The 16,156-nt window shown below is 33.1% G+C and overlaps 1 protein-coding gene across 1 annotated transcript in view; it reads right to left on the bottom strand.

Moving 5' to 3' along the window:
• SYNE1 (spectrin repeat containing nuclear envelope protein 1) overlaps nucleotides 1-16,156 on the bottom strand; it is a 598,518-nt gene that overhangs the window by 486,517 nt on the left and 95,845 nt on the right. The window contains exon 3 of the mRNA XM_074187858.1: nucleotides 3,055-3,116. Coding sequence (XP_074043959.1) covers nucleotides 3,055-3,116 — 62 coding nt within the window. The remainder of the gene's footprint in view (nucleotides 1-3,054; nucleotides 3,117-16,156) is intronic.

Below are 16,156 nucleotides of genomic sequence, written 5' to 3' on the forward strand. Positions count from 1 at the left end.
AATTTCGAATTTAAAAAGTTTTGCTGATTCACCTATCCGTAAAAAATGTGAGGGACTATGAAGACTATCTTTCATCCTAAGACTGAGTATTTTGCCTTATTTTATATCCCCAGAACTACACATAGATGATATGTAATGCATGTTTATTTGCTGAATGACTGACTCTAAGGAGCTTGTGAGCTATCTGGAGACAACTTTCTAACATACAGGAAACTAAATTGAATAATTTAAGACAAGATAGGACCAAACACTCATCCATGTGGTATAGAACTGCATTCTATGGCACCTCTTAATATCTCCCACAAGTACCTAAATCAGGGGATACTTTGACTCAAAATAAAATTCTTTATTGAGTGAGTAATTTAAAAGAAAAATGAAAATGTTAGATTCATAGTTTTAGCTCTGGAAGATCCCAGAAACCATTTGCTCAAATTCCTTCATTTTGTAGCGGAGCAAACTAATATCTAGGTAAAATAAATAAGTAGTCCTAAGTAATAACTTCAACAGGCAGATATATTTGAACTCAGGTCCTCCAACTATATAGTTTTTCTTTTTGGTTATGAAAGAGCTCATGGTAGAAATTGGACTTGTGTTAGCTTTAAAATATATTAAGAAACAGTTCTGAAGTAAAGAGAACATTCCAGTCAGTGGATGGAGATCAGCATGACCAAAGGCATAAAAGTGGGAATGAACATGTAATATTCTTGGGATAGTGAGAATAACAACAGTTATCATTGAGGACTAGCAGCAACAGTAGCACTAGTTGTTGTAAAGGACATTCTTTAACTCTCTAAGATTTGCAAAGAACTTTAACCATTATTTCATTTAGTTCCCAAAACCCTCTGAGGCAAACATTTCAATTATCATTATTAGCTTTATTGTGTAGGTAAGAAAAATTAAGCAATTTGCTAATGGTCACTCAGATCAGAGATGGAAATTAAGCCTAGCTTTCTATTGATTCCAAGTCCCCTGTAATTTCCAAACAGGGTTTTCATTGATCAAAACATGCAATCAATATGCAATGATTAAAATAAAATGAAATATATTGGAGTTACTGCATAATATAGTTAATAAAAATAAATCTATTTAAAAATACAAACATCTTAGAAAATATTTAGTGCTGAGTTTCAGTATTTTAGGAATAGAATACAAGTCCCTAAAAATACTTAAATATCTTTAACTAAACTACAGCCAAATAAAATTTAAAAAATTCTTTTCTATTGATGTTACCATTTCAAAGGTGTTGAAAGTCATCTCATACCTTATCCAACTTGCTGAATCATAAGCAGCAACTATATTGCAGTCCAATCATGAAGACAGATCATATTTCAACTGGAGTTCATGAAATATTTATCTGCTAATAAGACTAAGAGAAAGTATTGAGATATATATATATATATATATATATATATATATATATATATATATCTACCCTATATGTCCTACAAACAGGGAATTCTTCCATTTTTTTCATTGTGCTTTCATTGGCATTTTGAAAAGTATGGAAGGGCATTCCAAGTTATAACAACTTGATACCTAGAATATCATTTCTTCTTTTCTTTTTAAATAATGTTTTTCTCAGTCAACAAGAGATTTATCCTATATTAAAAGACAGGTATTTGCATACATTCAGTATAAGAAGCAGACTATTCTCATATAGACATCAGGTACTGAATGCATTGCATTTATTAACATCACATACAAATGACTACCAATCTTCAACCCTGCCAAGAAAAGTTCAAAAGAGCTCCGCAACAAGCCCTACTTTCCTCCACCCCATTCCAATCAAGAAGTATTTCCAAAGCTACCTGGAAGGAAGGTGTCCCTATTTTTACTATTATCCCCATTTTCTCCTTTGTTTGTCTAAAAACAAATACAGAAGGAGAAAAAGACAACAAGAAGAAAAATAACAGATTCTGAGACAATACGAGAAATCTTCCCCCATGCCCCATCCCCACCATCATAAATTCAAAAAACTTCTTTTAGTGTTTCCTCAAATGATTGCTTCTGTCAACCTAGGAATGATATTCTCAACCCAAAGATCTTGACAGAAAGAATTTAAAGGTTCTCTTAGAGTCTGCTTTTGTTTTTCTAAATGAAATGCAAAAACATTTGTCATTTTTGTTTAAGGTTCATAAGTGAAAAAATGATCAATAACCCCCCACCCCCATGCTACTGCATGCATGCACATACACACAAACACACATACACATACCCTAAATCCCTCTTTATTATGAATTTTCAAAGTATGGTATATAATGTGTTCATATAGATGAATATGAATAATGCTAGAGGGCCTCATTATTTGCCATAATCAGTACCTGGCTAACCTCTGAATAGATTATGATTAACCATATATTACAACATAAATTAAAAATAGATTACAATGTATATGTTGTTACTAAAAACTTGATGAGGTTGCCTGAAGCGCCATTGTGAGCATGGTTTGGGCTAAGGGATCAGCATGCTAAGGTTTACCCCTTCTGTAATAAAAAAATTTACAATGTTTTTACACCCATTCAGGTGAATCAAAAGACTCTTTTTTAAAATTTTGTTTTTTGCTAGGCATTGAGGTTAAGTGATTTGCCCAAGGTCACACAGCTAGGTAATTATTAAATTTCTTAGGCTGGATTTGAACTCAGGTCCTCCTGATGCCAGGGCCAGTGCTCTATCCACTGTGACACCTAGCTGCCCCAATTGAAAGACTCTTATCTAGCTTTATGTAAATAATGAGACTATGTATCATTTTGGGAGTTATGAAAAAAAATCTCATTAGTTAAACTCTGCCTAATGAACCAATAAATAAGAACATATGCTATATTGAAATATTTTCCAAGGATTAATAGGGTTGACCACAAAGAAATTATACTTGACAGACACATTATACAAGACTTTTATTTATTATTATTTCCAAAATGGAGCTTGTTGACCAATAGGTTGCATTGTTTTATAGACCTGGACTAAATTATCATGGATTCCAAAGGCATTGAATAAGTGACAACAAAACTTCATATCATATACCAGTAATAATTAAAATACAATAGTATTTAGTACCTTAGCCAGATGAGAGTTGATCCATTTTGTAAAAGTCCGTTTTTGCACTATCTCTTGCTCATCTAAAAAAAGGATAATGATACTGATTAGATATTATCAGAGGCCACCAAGAGCTAAGAACATGAATAACATCACAATAATAACTGTAGGAAGCACTTGCTGCTGCTTTTCATTCATTTTTGCCTGCAATTTTCTTGAAAGCAAAGGAAGATTAATTTCAAAGGGATTTCATCAATTACATTATTATGCAATTAATATGCATTAATTCATCAATTATATTATACACTTAGATTTTGAAACTTCTTGTAATGTATCAAGCCTATGACAGATTATTTCATGTATAATGGTGCTACTATATTTTTAAAAAATCTATAAAAGCTAGAAATCACAATAGGTGAAGATTAAAATTTAATTCAATTCAATACTCTTATGCACTTAGTTTGAATGTGCAAGTCACAAAGCCATGGTTAGGGAACCCAGAGACAACTAAATTCTCTCTGATCTTAAAGGGCTCACTTTCTCCTGGGGGAGTGTAGCATATTTACAAGTAAATAGATACTTATGTGTATGTGTGTGTGTGTGTATGAAAATTTCAAATTCAATAATGTTAATAACTCAGTGGATCAAAAAAAAGTGCCTTAGTGGAGGCTATACTTAAGCTATGCTTTAAAGGAAGCTTGGAATTTGAAGAAACAAAAGTAAGGAGAGAACAAATTTAGATGAAAGCCCAGAGTTGGAAGCGGGAATGACTTACAGAGAGAATAGCTAGTAGGGTACTTTGCCTGAATCAGAATGTGCATCATGGGGAATTATATGAAATAAAAAAGAGTAGGTGGTAGATAAATTGGAAAAACTTCAAACATCAGACTGATAGATTTTGTTATCTTAGAGGCATAGGGAGCTAAATAATTATAATGATATGGCTAGATCTATGTCTTGGGAATATTAATTTGGCAATTATGTTGAGGAAGAATTAGAGTACAAATAAAAGTTGTCAAAAGGCATTTATTAATTTACTATTTACCAGGTCTTACACTAAGGACTGGGGCTACAAAAAGGCAGCTATTGTCTCCACCCTCAAGAAATCCACATATTTAGGACATTTTTATAAAAAAAAATGAATAGGAGGCAGTTAGGTGGTGCAGTGGATAAAGCACCAGCCCTGGAGTCAGGAGGATCTGAGTTCAAATCCAGCCTCATACACGACTTAATAGTTGCCTAGTTGTGTGACTTTGGACAAGTCACAACCCCACTGCCTTGAAAATTTTAAAAATTGGTTAATAAATTTAGAGCTGATATCAACTTTGGCTATCATCTAATTCCGCCCCCCCCCTTTTTTTGTAGTTGGCAAAACTGAGTCTCAAGAAATGCCATAAATACTGGTAAAATCAAAACTGAGATCAAGTTCTAGTTTAATGATTCCAAACTCACTATTCTTGTTAAAGGATGTTGTATATCTAAGCAGGAAACTAAACTGCCCCAGGGTATCAATGAAGATTTGTACCTCTCAATCACTAATAATAGAATCAAAACCAAATCATGAACCCTAAAGAACTTGTACCTATGTCACGAATAGGAGGAACTTCTCTCAGCAAGACATTCTAGAATCTAAAAGCACATGAATCAGTCTAAAAGGGACTGGTAGATGAATCATGTTTTTACTATGACTAGCATGTTTCAATTCCTTTATCTATAAAATAAAAGAATTTATCTTGATGATATTTAAGCTCAATGATGTTAACTCATTTAAGAAATTCTGATTTACATTTCATGCATTCCCTCTAATATTTCTTATATCCCTTTTTGCTGTTCTCCCATCCTTTCTCTGTTCCCCTCAACTTTTAGTTGCATATTTGGGGCAGAAATAAGTATACTCATCTAGGGGTATGCATAATTAAGTAAAGAAAAATCAGTTATATTGTAGAAGACATAATATTTCTGCCTTGAATTGGGAAATGTGTTCAAATCACCACTTTAGCACTTACTATATGATGTTGAACAAGTCACTGAGTTTCTGTTTCATCAACTCTAAAATAAAGTTAGGAACTGTTTCATCATCTATAAAGTTGTTTAAGGAAGTCTTTCCTGGACTCAGGAATGAGATTCACTATGCTGAAAGTGAGCAGTCACATATCTTTAAAATGCGTAGCATGAGAAAGAAATCTTAGCCATGAATAATGGGATCTTAATGTCCTGCTACATTGAGACTTTTATATTTTTTGTTAAAATACTACTACTAAATTTTATTTTAAAATTAAGGGGAAAACATTTCAAATTGTTTCTTATAAGAACTAAATATTTCCACTGTGAAGTAGAAAAGTAGTTAATAGGCTAAATTTCCCAGGAGGATTAGGTGTTTTGTTAATTCTGAAAATCAACTACATCCTGCTGTTCCCTACAAATTTGGTAAGGCAGGTGCAACCCTGGAGAATTTCCCACATTCTATGCTGGAGGCACCATCTATACTTGTTTCAGGATCTAAACCCTTCTGTGCTTCATTCTCCTACCAATACTGGCACTTGGCCCTTTACTCATGGAAATTCTAAAATCTAGCAATCTAAATTAAAAAGGGCTTGACTGGCGGGTAGCTAGGTGGTAAAGTGGATAGAGCACTGGCCCTGGAGTCAGGAGTATCTGAGTTCAAATCCAGCTTTAGACACTTAATAATTACCTAGATGTGTGGCTTTGGGCAAGCCACTTAACCCCATTGCCTTGCAAAAAACCTAAAATTAAATTAAATTAAATTTTAAAAAGGGGGCTTGACCTTAAATTTGAGGGAGAGGTAGAGAAATACTCACATAAAAATTCAAAAACAGCTACCCTAGACAGTAAAGAGTATGACGTGGAGGAAAGGGAGGAAAGGGGGAATTCACAAGAAAAAATAACAGAATAAACAGGAGCAATGTGTGAAGTGTCAGGCATCATTGTACACATAGAATAGATGAGAAACAAAATGTACCATGGAACTTTGACACATACAGTTCTATATAGCATGGCAAAGATGAGGCAGGATGGAATTAATGGCAAGATGATGATAGAAGGAAAGACCCTGCTTAAAAGAAGCCAATTTGAAAGAAAAAGTAAAGGTTTTATAAGAAGAAGTTCAAAAAGAAGGTACTTTTTTCTTTTTTAGAAATTCACCTTAAGAGTCCAGGTTTGGTGAAGGACATCTGGGTAAGAAGACTATAAAAAAGGAAAATAACTCAAGAGGTATCTGAGGCCCTCAGAAAGGAAAATCTGGCAGAGGAGGGAAGGAAAATGGTAAAGTCACCATCTTCACAAGTCACCATTGCTATTGTTGCTGTTCCATTTGATAGTGAATTCCTGCTTATATTTAGACTTTAGCTAAAAGACCTTGTTTGGTGGGGGGAAGCTCATATTATATTTTCTTGTGGCATTGAATATTTCTAAATGCCAAAGAATCCCTCTATGCTTCTTTTCCATTCAATATGTGAACTGTGAAAACAAATTTTAATGGGATCTCCAAATATATTTTTAGTTCATATAAGTCAGACAAAGCCAATTATATGCCAAAATAGAGAAGGGAAAAAAACAAAAAATAAAATATAAAAGAACCCTCTAGTTCTGATGGCATCATTTCTTTCTAATATTTTTCCCTAAAGAAATGTTTCATTTCTTTTTTAAAATTTATTTATTTTCATCCATGTACACATGTATATTTTTAAGTTATAAAATTTCCTTCCACCCTCCCATCCCAGCTCCACCCCCTCCTCTCAGTGGCGAACAGTCAGGTTAGCATTATACATACATATTTTGATAAATGTGTTTACAAATTAGTAATTTTTGGTATGAGGAATTAAGATGAAGGGAAAGAGTTACATAAGGCATAATTTTTAAAAATATTTATCAGATTCTGAAGGGGTTTTTTTTGTATGTGTGTTTTGTTTTGATTTCTTTTTCTTCCTCTGGATGGGAATTTCATTGTCCATAGCCAGTCTAATACAGTAGTCCTTTCTGAACAAGGCTGCTCATCTCACAATGTTGTTGTTGTGTCAATTGTTCTATTGGTTCTACTCCCTTCACTTAGCATAACATGCTTCTCTAGAGTCTGATCATTTAGGGTTTCTTATAGAACAATAGTATTCCATAGTATTCATGTTTACCCATTCCCCAATTTATGGGAATCCTCTCAATTTCTAAAATGTTTCATTTCTTAAGTTTCATAAATTCAGTATATCTTCATGTGTCAAAAATTAAACATTTTTCTTGGGCTTTTGCAAATTTGTTTTAATGCAAAGAAGTTGAAAGTTATATTGCACATATGAAAAATACAATTTAGCCACAAAGTTTGCAAAAATAGACACATGACAGACTTCCAGTCAACATGGCAGAGAGAAGCCAGGCAATGTTTTAAGTTCTTCTTGCTTTCCCTCAGAACTAACAAGCCTCTTAACAGATTTTGGATCCACAGAACCCAGAGAAGAACAGATGGGAACATCTCCCAACAAGGTCTGTCATGGGCGAGTATGAGTTTTCCCCAGACCCAAGACTAACCTGAGAACTTCAGTGTTTGTATATGGCAAGCAGACAAGAGAACTCCAGAGGGGCAGCCCAGACATTATCAGGTCAGCTTGACTAGTCTAGAAGACCCCAGTCATTAGTCTCCTACTCCTCATGGGTTTTCAGTGGAGGAGCTCCAGGTTTCCAACTGAGACCCCATCCTTCTTGTGGGAGGAACTGACTTTCTCCAAAACAAACAGAAGTAGCCCTAGGTATTTGAACCTTGCCCCAAGGCCTTGGGTATGGACCTCAGATCTACCTCAGTACTGATTACTGATTAAGCTGATTACAAAATCCCCAATTAAATACCAAATTAGAAATTCTGAAAATCAAAGGTGAAATTAATAAAATCCAAAGCAAGAAAATTATTGAACTTATAAAAGAAAACCAAGAATTGGTTTTCTTTTCTTTTTTTTTTTTAGGGTTTTTTTTTTTTGCAAGGCAAACGGGGTTAAGTGGCTTGCCCAAGGCCACATGGCTAGGTAATTATTGAGTGTCTGAGACCGGATTTGAACCCAGGTACTCCTGACTCCAGGGCCGGTGCTTTATCCACTACGCCACCTAGCCACCCCTAAGAATTGGTTTTCTTAAAAAACTAATGAAATAGATAAACTCTAGTATTTGATTAAAAAAAGAAAGAAGAAAACCAAATTACTAGTATCAAAAATGAAAAAGGTGAACTCACTACCAAGGAGGAAATTAAAGTAATATTTTAAAACTATTTTTTCCAACTATATGCCAATAAATTTGATAATCTAACTGAAATGGAAGAACATTTACCAAAATATATATAGCCCAGGTTAAAAGAAGAGGAAATTAAATACTTAAATAACCCTATCTCAGAAAAAGAAATTCAACAGGTCATCAATGAAGTCCTTAAAAAAAAATCTCCAGGGTCAGATGGATTCACAAATGAATTCTATCAAACATTCAAGATACAATTCATTTAAATTCAATATAAACTATTTGTAAAAATGTGAAGACAGAACTCTACCTAATTCCTTCTATGACACAATTATCATGCTGATACTTAACCAGGAAGAGTCAAAATAGAGAAAGAAAATTATAAACCAACTTCCCTAATGAATATGGATGCAAAAAATTTTAAATAAAATATTAGCAAAGTGTTTACAGCAAGGTATCACTAAGATCATACACTATGACCAAGCAGGATTTATACCAGGTATGCAGGGTTGGTTCAATATTAGGAAAACTGTCAGCATAATTGACTATTTGAATAACAAACCAAACAGAAATCATATGATTATCTCAATAGATGATGAAAAGGTTTTTACCAAAATTCAGCACCAATTCCTACTAAAAACACTAGAGTGTAGGAATAAATGGATTGTTCCTTAAAATGATAAGCAGTATCTTCCTGAAATGATCAACAAGCATTATATGAAATGGGAATAAGCTAGAAGCATTCCCAATAAGATCAGAGGTGAAACGAGGATGCCTGTTATCACCACTATTGTTCAATATTATATTAGTAATATTAGCTGTAGCAATAAAAGAAGAAAAAGAAATTGAAGGAATTCGAATTGGCAATGAAGAAACAAAGCTCTCACTCTTTGCAGATGATATGATGGTATACCTTGACAATCCTAGAAAATCATCTGAAAACCTATAGGAAACAAGTAGCAACTTTAGCAAAGTAGCAGGACATAAAATAAATCCACATAAATCCTCAACGTTTCTATATATTACTAACAAGATGCAGCAGCAAGGGATAGAAAGAGAAATCCCATTTAAAATAACTTCATAAAATATAAAATACTTGGGACTCTACCTGCCAAGGCAGACTCAGAAACTTTCTGAAAACAACTATAAAATACTTTTCACACAAATAAAACCAGATCTCAATAACTGGACAAATATCAATTGCTCATGGATAGATTGAGCTAATATAATAAAAAATGACAATTCTACCTAAATTAAACTACTTTAGTGCCATAGCAATCAAACTTCCAAACATTACTTTAGTGAACTAGGAAAATAGTGACTAAATTTATATAAAGGAACAAAATAAAAGTCAAGATTATCGAGGGAATTAATGAAAAAATGCAAATGAAGGTGGCCTAGCCATACCAGATACAAAACTATATTACAAAGCATCAGTTATCAAAATTGTCTGGTACTGGATAAGAAATAGAGTGGTGAATCAGTGGAATAGATTAGGTGGCAAAATAGACAGCAGGAAGTGACTATAGTAATCTTCTGTTTGATAAGCCCAAAGACTCCAGCTTTTAGGTTAAAAACTCATTCCTCAATAAAAAAAAACTCTGGAAAAATTTGAAGATAGTATGGCAGAAACTAGGATTAGACCAACATCTCACACCCTATACCAAGATGTGGTCAAAATGGTTGCAGGATGTAGACATAAATGCCAATATTGTAAGCAAATTATGAGAACAAGGAATAGTTTAACTGTCAGATTTATGGAAAAGGGAGCAGTTTATAACCAAGGAAGAGATAGAGAACATCATAAAAAATAAACTGGATAATTTTGATATTAAATTAAAAAGTTTTTACAAGATCAAAATAAATGTAGTAAATTGAGAAACAATTTTTGCCACTAGTGTTTCTGACAAAGGACTTATTTCTAAAATATATAAATAATTGAGTCAAATTTATACAAAAAAAATAGTCATTCCCTAATTGACAAATGGTCAAAGGATATGCAAAGGCAATTTATAGATGAGGAAATCAAAGCTATCCATAGTCATATCAAAAATTGCTCTGAGTCATTATTGATCAGAGAAACACAAATTAAAGCATCTCTGAGGTACCACTTCACACTTCTCAGACTGGTCAATATGACCAGAAAGGGGTCATATTGGAGGGGATGTGGGAAATCTGGGACACTAATGCATTGTTGGTGGAGCTGTGAACCAATTCAATGTTTCTGAAGAGAAATTTGGAATTTTCTCCACAGGACAATAAAAATGTACATACTCTTTGATTCAACAATACCTGGTCTGTCTCCTGAAGAGATCATGAGAAAGAGTAAAAAATCCCACATGTAAAAAAATATTCATAGCAGCTCTGTTTGTAGTGGCAAATAATTAGAAATTGAGGGGATATCCATAAATTGGGGAAATGGATGAATAAATTGTGGGATATATGTGTGATGGATCGCTATTGTTCTTTTTTTTTATTTTTGCAAGGCATTGGGATCAAGTGACTTGCCCAAGGTCACACTGCTAGGTAATTATTAAGTATCTGAGATCACATTTGAACTCAGGTCTTCCTGACTCCATGGCCAGTGCTCTATACTCTGTGGCACCCAGCTTCCCCTAGAACACTATTGTTCTATAGGAAATCATGAGGGACGGGATTTCAGAAAAACCTGGAAAGACTTGCATGAGTTGATGCAGAGTAAGATGGTCAGAATCAAAAGAACACTATACACATTCACAACAACATGGGGTGATGATCAACCATGATGACTTGTTCATTCTATCAGTGCAACAATAAGAGGCAATTTTAGGGGATTTGTGAAGGATATCCCATCTGCATTCAGAGAATGAAAGTGGAGTTCAAAGGAAGACCAAAACTTACTACCTTCCATTTTTAAAAGTTGTCTTATGTAATATGTAATTTTGCTATCTCTAATGTTTTCTTTTTTTCCTTTTGGATCTGATTCTTCTATCACAAGTTCAGTTTTGATCTATGCTTACCATAGATGCAAATGTAAAGCCTATATCAGATTGTCTTTGTTGGGGGGAAAGGGGAGGGAAGAGAGCGAGGGAGAAAAATTGTAAAACTCAAAACCTTGCAAAAAAAATGATTGGTAGAAATTACCATTGTATGTACTTGGAAAACAAATAATATTTTTATATAAAAATAGAAATGGGAAAATATCTTATAAATAAATGTTTAATAATGTACATAAAACACAACTATAGGATTATGAGAGTCTTTATAATATCTTGCTTGTGTTTGGTGAAGAAAATTATAATTTTTTTCTACATGAAACTGTATTTAAGAAGATATTACATGAACATGTATAAAAATAAGCTATCTTTTGTGTATTTTTTCTGTACAGAATAGATCTGTGATTTCAAAAGTATTCATTATTCATAAATGAGGGATTGCAAGGTAGCATCTTCTCTGCAAATTATAGTCTTAGAGAGCTATTTAAAGCACATGGAGATTAATTGATTTGCCCAATGCCACACAGCCACTATGTTAGAAGTGGGATTTAAATTGAGGTCTTCCTCACTGAAGACTAATTCTCTACCCTCAAGGCCACACTGTTTCTCTCAAGAAAAACAAAAAAACAAAAAACAACACTGTCTGCTGGTGTTTAAAGCATTTTCCCAACATTTCCATTCACAATTCTTTATTTGAGTATATATAACTATAATTGTATTTACTATTATTCATCTGCTTAGAAAGTTTTAGGATTTCAATGAAATACTTAGTAGGGTTTCTATTTTAACAAACTTAGCACCTATGACTAAATACACCAATTTTCTTTCTAAAAGGTGTAATTACCCTTACCCCGAGAAGGTCAGTAAATCAGGCTTTGATCAGTGATCTATTACAATTAGAGACATTGATTTGTTATCCACAAATAACATATATTTTCCAAGGAATTATTTGGATCAATAAAACAAATGAAATTATTTATTTCCAGGATCCAGCAGAGAAGTATGAATTTTTGTTGACCTTCAAACTACTATACATTTTTTGTGAATATTGGATAGACACAAAATCATAACATATCTGTCTCTACTAGCCTATGAGCTCCATGAAAATAGGCATGTGTTATCTAAACTTTGCATCTCTCTCATCACCTAGTACAATGCAGAAACTTATCCTTATTTTCACTCTTAAAATTATGCATTCATAATTAATATCATATCTAATATCACTTAGCTTGCAGGAGAAAATATTATCAGCACTAAAATTCTCTCACACAATATCTCTTCCCAGTTGCACAGAACATGCTACTCAGCAGACCACAAGGCTTGAGAAACATTGTTCTCTTTAGTCTGTCTTTCCCTTTAGCAAGGAAAACAAGCAAGTCATTGAAATACTTAACCATGTCCTTGTGGAGACATCATAATTTAACTTGTTAAGCAGACAGAACTGCCATTATGGCAAAATTCCAGCAAAATGATTTTGTTTTTATTATTGTAAATAGCCAATAAGGTAACAAGTCCAAACATTCTTCCTATGTTGGGCTGCCAAAACTCAACTATTGAGTTAAGCACAAAGATTTCTCTTCTGTAATATACTTATTTGAGATGTGCCAATAATCTAGTGCATTCTTAACTCAAGCTTTGAAATTATTCACTTCTAATTAAAATAAAATTGCTCTCTGAATGAAATGCATAATGTGAACATTAAAAGACTATGTGATCTCATAGTCTGACTAAAGTGGTCATGATATGATGGTGGTGGTAGTGGTGTATGTGTGTGTGTGTGTGTGTGTGTGTGTGAGTGAGAGAGAGAGAGAGAGAGAGAGAGAGAGAGAGAGAGAGAGAGAGAGAGAGAGAGAGACAGAGAGAGAGACAGAGAGAGAGAGACAGAGAGAGAGACACAGACAGAAGGAGGCTAACAGACACAGACAGACAGATATAGGGTCAGGGGAGCTGAGAGATTTTGGTGGGAAAGTAAAGAGATATATCCTGATACAGTGCTTGGATTATTGCACTATTAAAATCTAGAAGTTTATCTTTGTGTCTATACCTGACTTGAGTTGGTTTAGAAAAAAATCAGAATGACTAATTAAATGCTATGTTTTTATATTATCATTGCCCAGGTTTCTAGTGTTATTCAGTTAATGAACAGTGATATGCACAATAATTTAGGGAATTTCAAAATTCAAGTTTTATTAAGTTCGCTGAAAAAAAATAAATTGCATATAGTATAGGTTTTCAAAGGACAAATGCATAATGAAAATTTAAAAATGCGACCAATCATGCTGTAGAAAAGGACTCCTGGTGAAACATAAAAGTAAGACATGGGAACTAACATTTTTCTGAGACCACAAGCAATTCACCTCAGAGTCCAGAACATACATAACTTTTCACAAAGTAGGACTTTAGTAATCATTTCTTGAAATGAAAAGACTTCTTTTGTCCTTTAGCATACTTATTTTCAAAATGATCTGGATATTCTTTAAGATTCTTTTCATCTCTAACATTTGATCATTCTAAGTCCTTCTGACTCCTAGCCGATGTTATACAAAACCACAAAAGTTAGTAGATGTAGTAGAATACATTTTAGCTATGGATGGAATAAAGATAACAGTGATATGAAAAGAAATGTGAATGTGGAAAGAGATAAATTTTGCATGCTAGAGTAGATCAATGGGAAAGAACTCTCCTTTTAATTCTATTTCCATTAATCGACTACATATAAAATACACCTATTAAAAAAGTATGACAAAGTGTCTTTTAAACTAGAGAATGCAGACCACAGTCTAACCTCTGAAGGGGAACAATGACTATACTGAACTAACTTGCTACTTGCTACATGCAGTTCTAACTTATCAAAGGATGCATTTGTTGCCTCCTTTTGCAAGAAAGCTACCACAAGTGTGCAATTGTTTCCTGTTGGGACTGCTTATCAGCATCAGCACAACAAGAGGGAAGGTAGTATTGAAAAATTTCCTGATATTTGCCTTTTAGTCAAGTCTTTTAATTGAACATGGAAATTCATTTCAAACCATGATTTAATGCTTTACCCTAATATTAAAATTGGGGGGGAAGCAAATCCTTTTTATTTTTCTCTATATAATTTGGTTTAGGTCTTTAGGGTATCTAATGCTGTCCAAATGGAAAGGACTTTATGTATATGTTCCTTTAATGTTTTGGGATGCTTCCTTATTTAATTATGACCAATTATTGCAAGACATTAGTCAACTTGAAGTAGCTTCTAAGGTTATATATTCTCTCAGTTGAGCTATTTTAAAATTTTTTGCATTACATTTATTTCATACCAGAGTTTAAATATATATAAACCAATAGGTCTAGATTCCAAAAAGATCATTAAAAAAGGGGAAATGACCTACACATGCAAAAATATTTATAGCAGTCCTTTTTGTGTTGGCAAAATATTGGAAAATAAGAAGCTACCCATCAATTGGTGAATGATTGAACAAGCACAGTTTATGAATGCAGAGAATTCTATTATGCAAGAGGAAATGAAGAATAAGCAGATTTTAGAAAACCCTCAAAATACTTGCACGAACTGAGGCAAAGTGAAATGAGAACTAGAAAAATACAGTACACAGTGTCAACAACATTGTGTGATGATCAACTGTGACTAACTCAATTTTTCTTGGCAACTCAATTATCCAAGAGAAGTGCAAAGGACTCATGAAGGAAAATGCTTTTCACATCCAGATAAAGAAGAACTGATGGACTCTGAACATACATCAAAACATATATTTTAATTTACTTTAACCATTTTCATGTTTTTCCCTTTTGATCTGTTTCTTCTTTCACATTTGTGACTAATATGGAAATATGATTATATGATATATCTAAGCTATATCAAACTGCCTACCATTTTAGGTAAAAGGAATGGGAGAATGCAACTCAAAATCTTATAAAATGAATGCTAAAAATTGTCTTGACATGTAAAAAAAGGGAAAATACTATTAAAATTAAACTAAACACACACATACAAACAGAAATACATATCCATTTTCAAGTTCAGGAAACTATTTTCTAACTTATGTACTGATCTTATTTGCAAGTTATATATACTTTTTAAAATAATATTTTATTATTTTTCCCAATTACATGTAAAGCCAATTTTAACACTCATTTTTAAACATTTTGAGTTCTAAATTCTCTCCCTACTTTTCTCTGTCCTCATGTAAAATAAATTTACATATTAGTCATATTGTAAAAGAGAACAGACCACTAAAAAAACACACCATGAAAAGTATAAAGTTAAAAAAATAGTATGCTTCAATCTGCATTCAGAAACTATCAGCTTTCTCTACCTGTTATATTTCCTTTGAAATTATCATTTAACTTTCAAAAATTGAATCAGTAAACAAAATGAGTGAGAATTTGAAGAGTAGAATTAAAAAAAAACCCAATCAAACTATCACTCATATTTTTGTTCTAGTTTCTCTCAACAAAAACAGACTAATCAATAAAGCAAATAAACATAAAGACTCCACTTTTATTTCTTTTTAGAGATTAGGGAAAATAATTTTACACATAGAAACACAAGGTGAGGGTGTCACTTTTTTAACACTAATAGGGAAGATATATATATATATATACATACATATATATATATATATATATATATATATATATATTCTCAACTTTTCTCTCCACCTGTTTCTCATAGACTACATTGCTCACACTATGTTTTAAATCCCAGGCAAATATGGTCAGTCCAATCCTTGGAGGATGCAGGATATGAGCACAGAGCACAGATGGGATAAAACTAAAACTCCATTTTGTAATCAGGGTGTCACACATCTATATCACCACCTTCCACATTCTGTTACGATTTGAGATTTCCAATCTTATCTCACATTACTCCCTTCATCCTATTCCAAGCTTGAGTTAAAATGTAGCAAATATTGCCTCCATCC

This window comes from Macrotis lagotis, chromosome 5, assembly GCF_037893015.1.
Source record: "Macrotis lagotis isolate mMagLag1 chromosome 5, bilby.v1.9.chrom.fasta, whole genome shotgun sequence".
NCBI classification, from domain to species: Eukaryota; Metazoa; Chordata; class Mammalia; order Peramelemorphia; family Peramelidae; genus Macrotis; species Macrotis lagotis.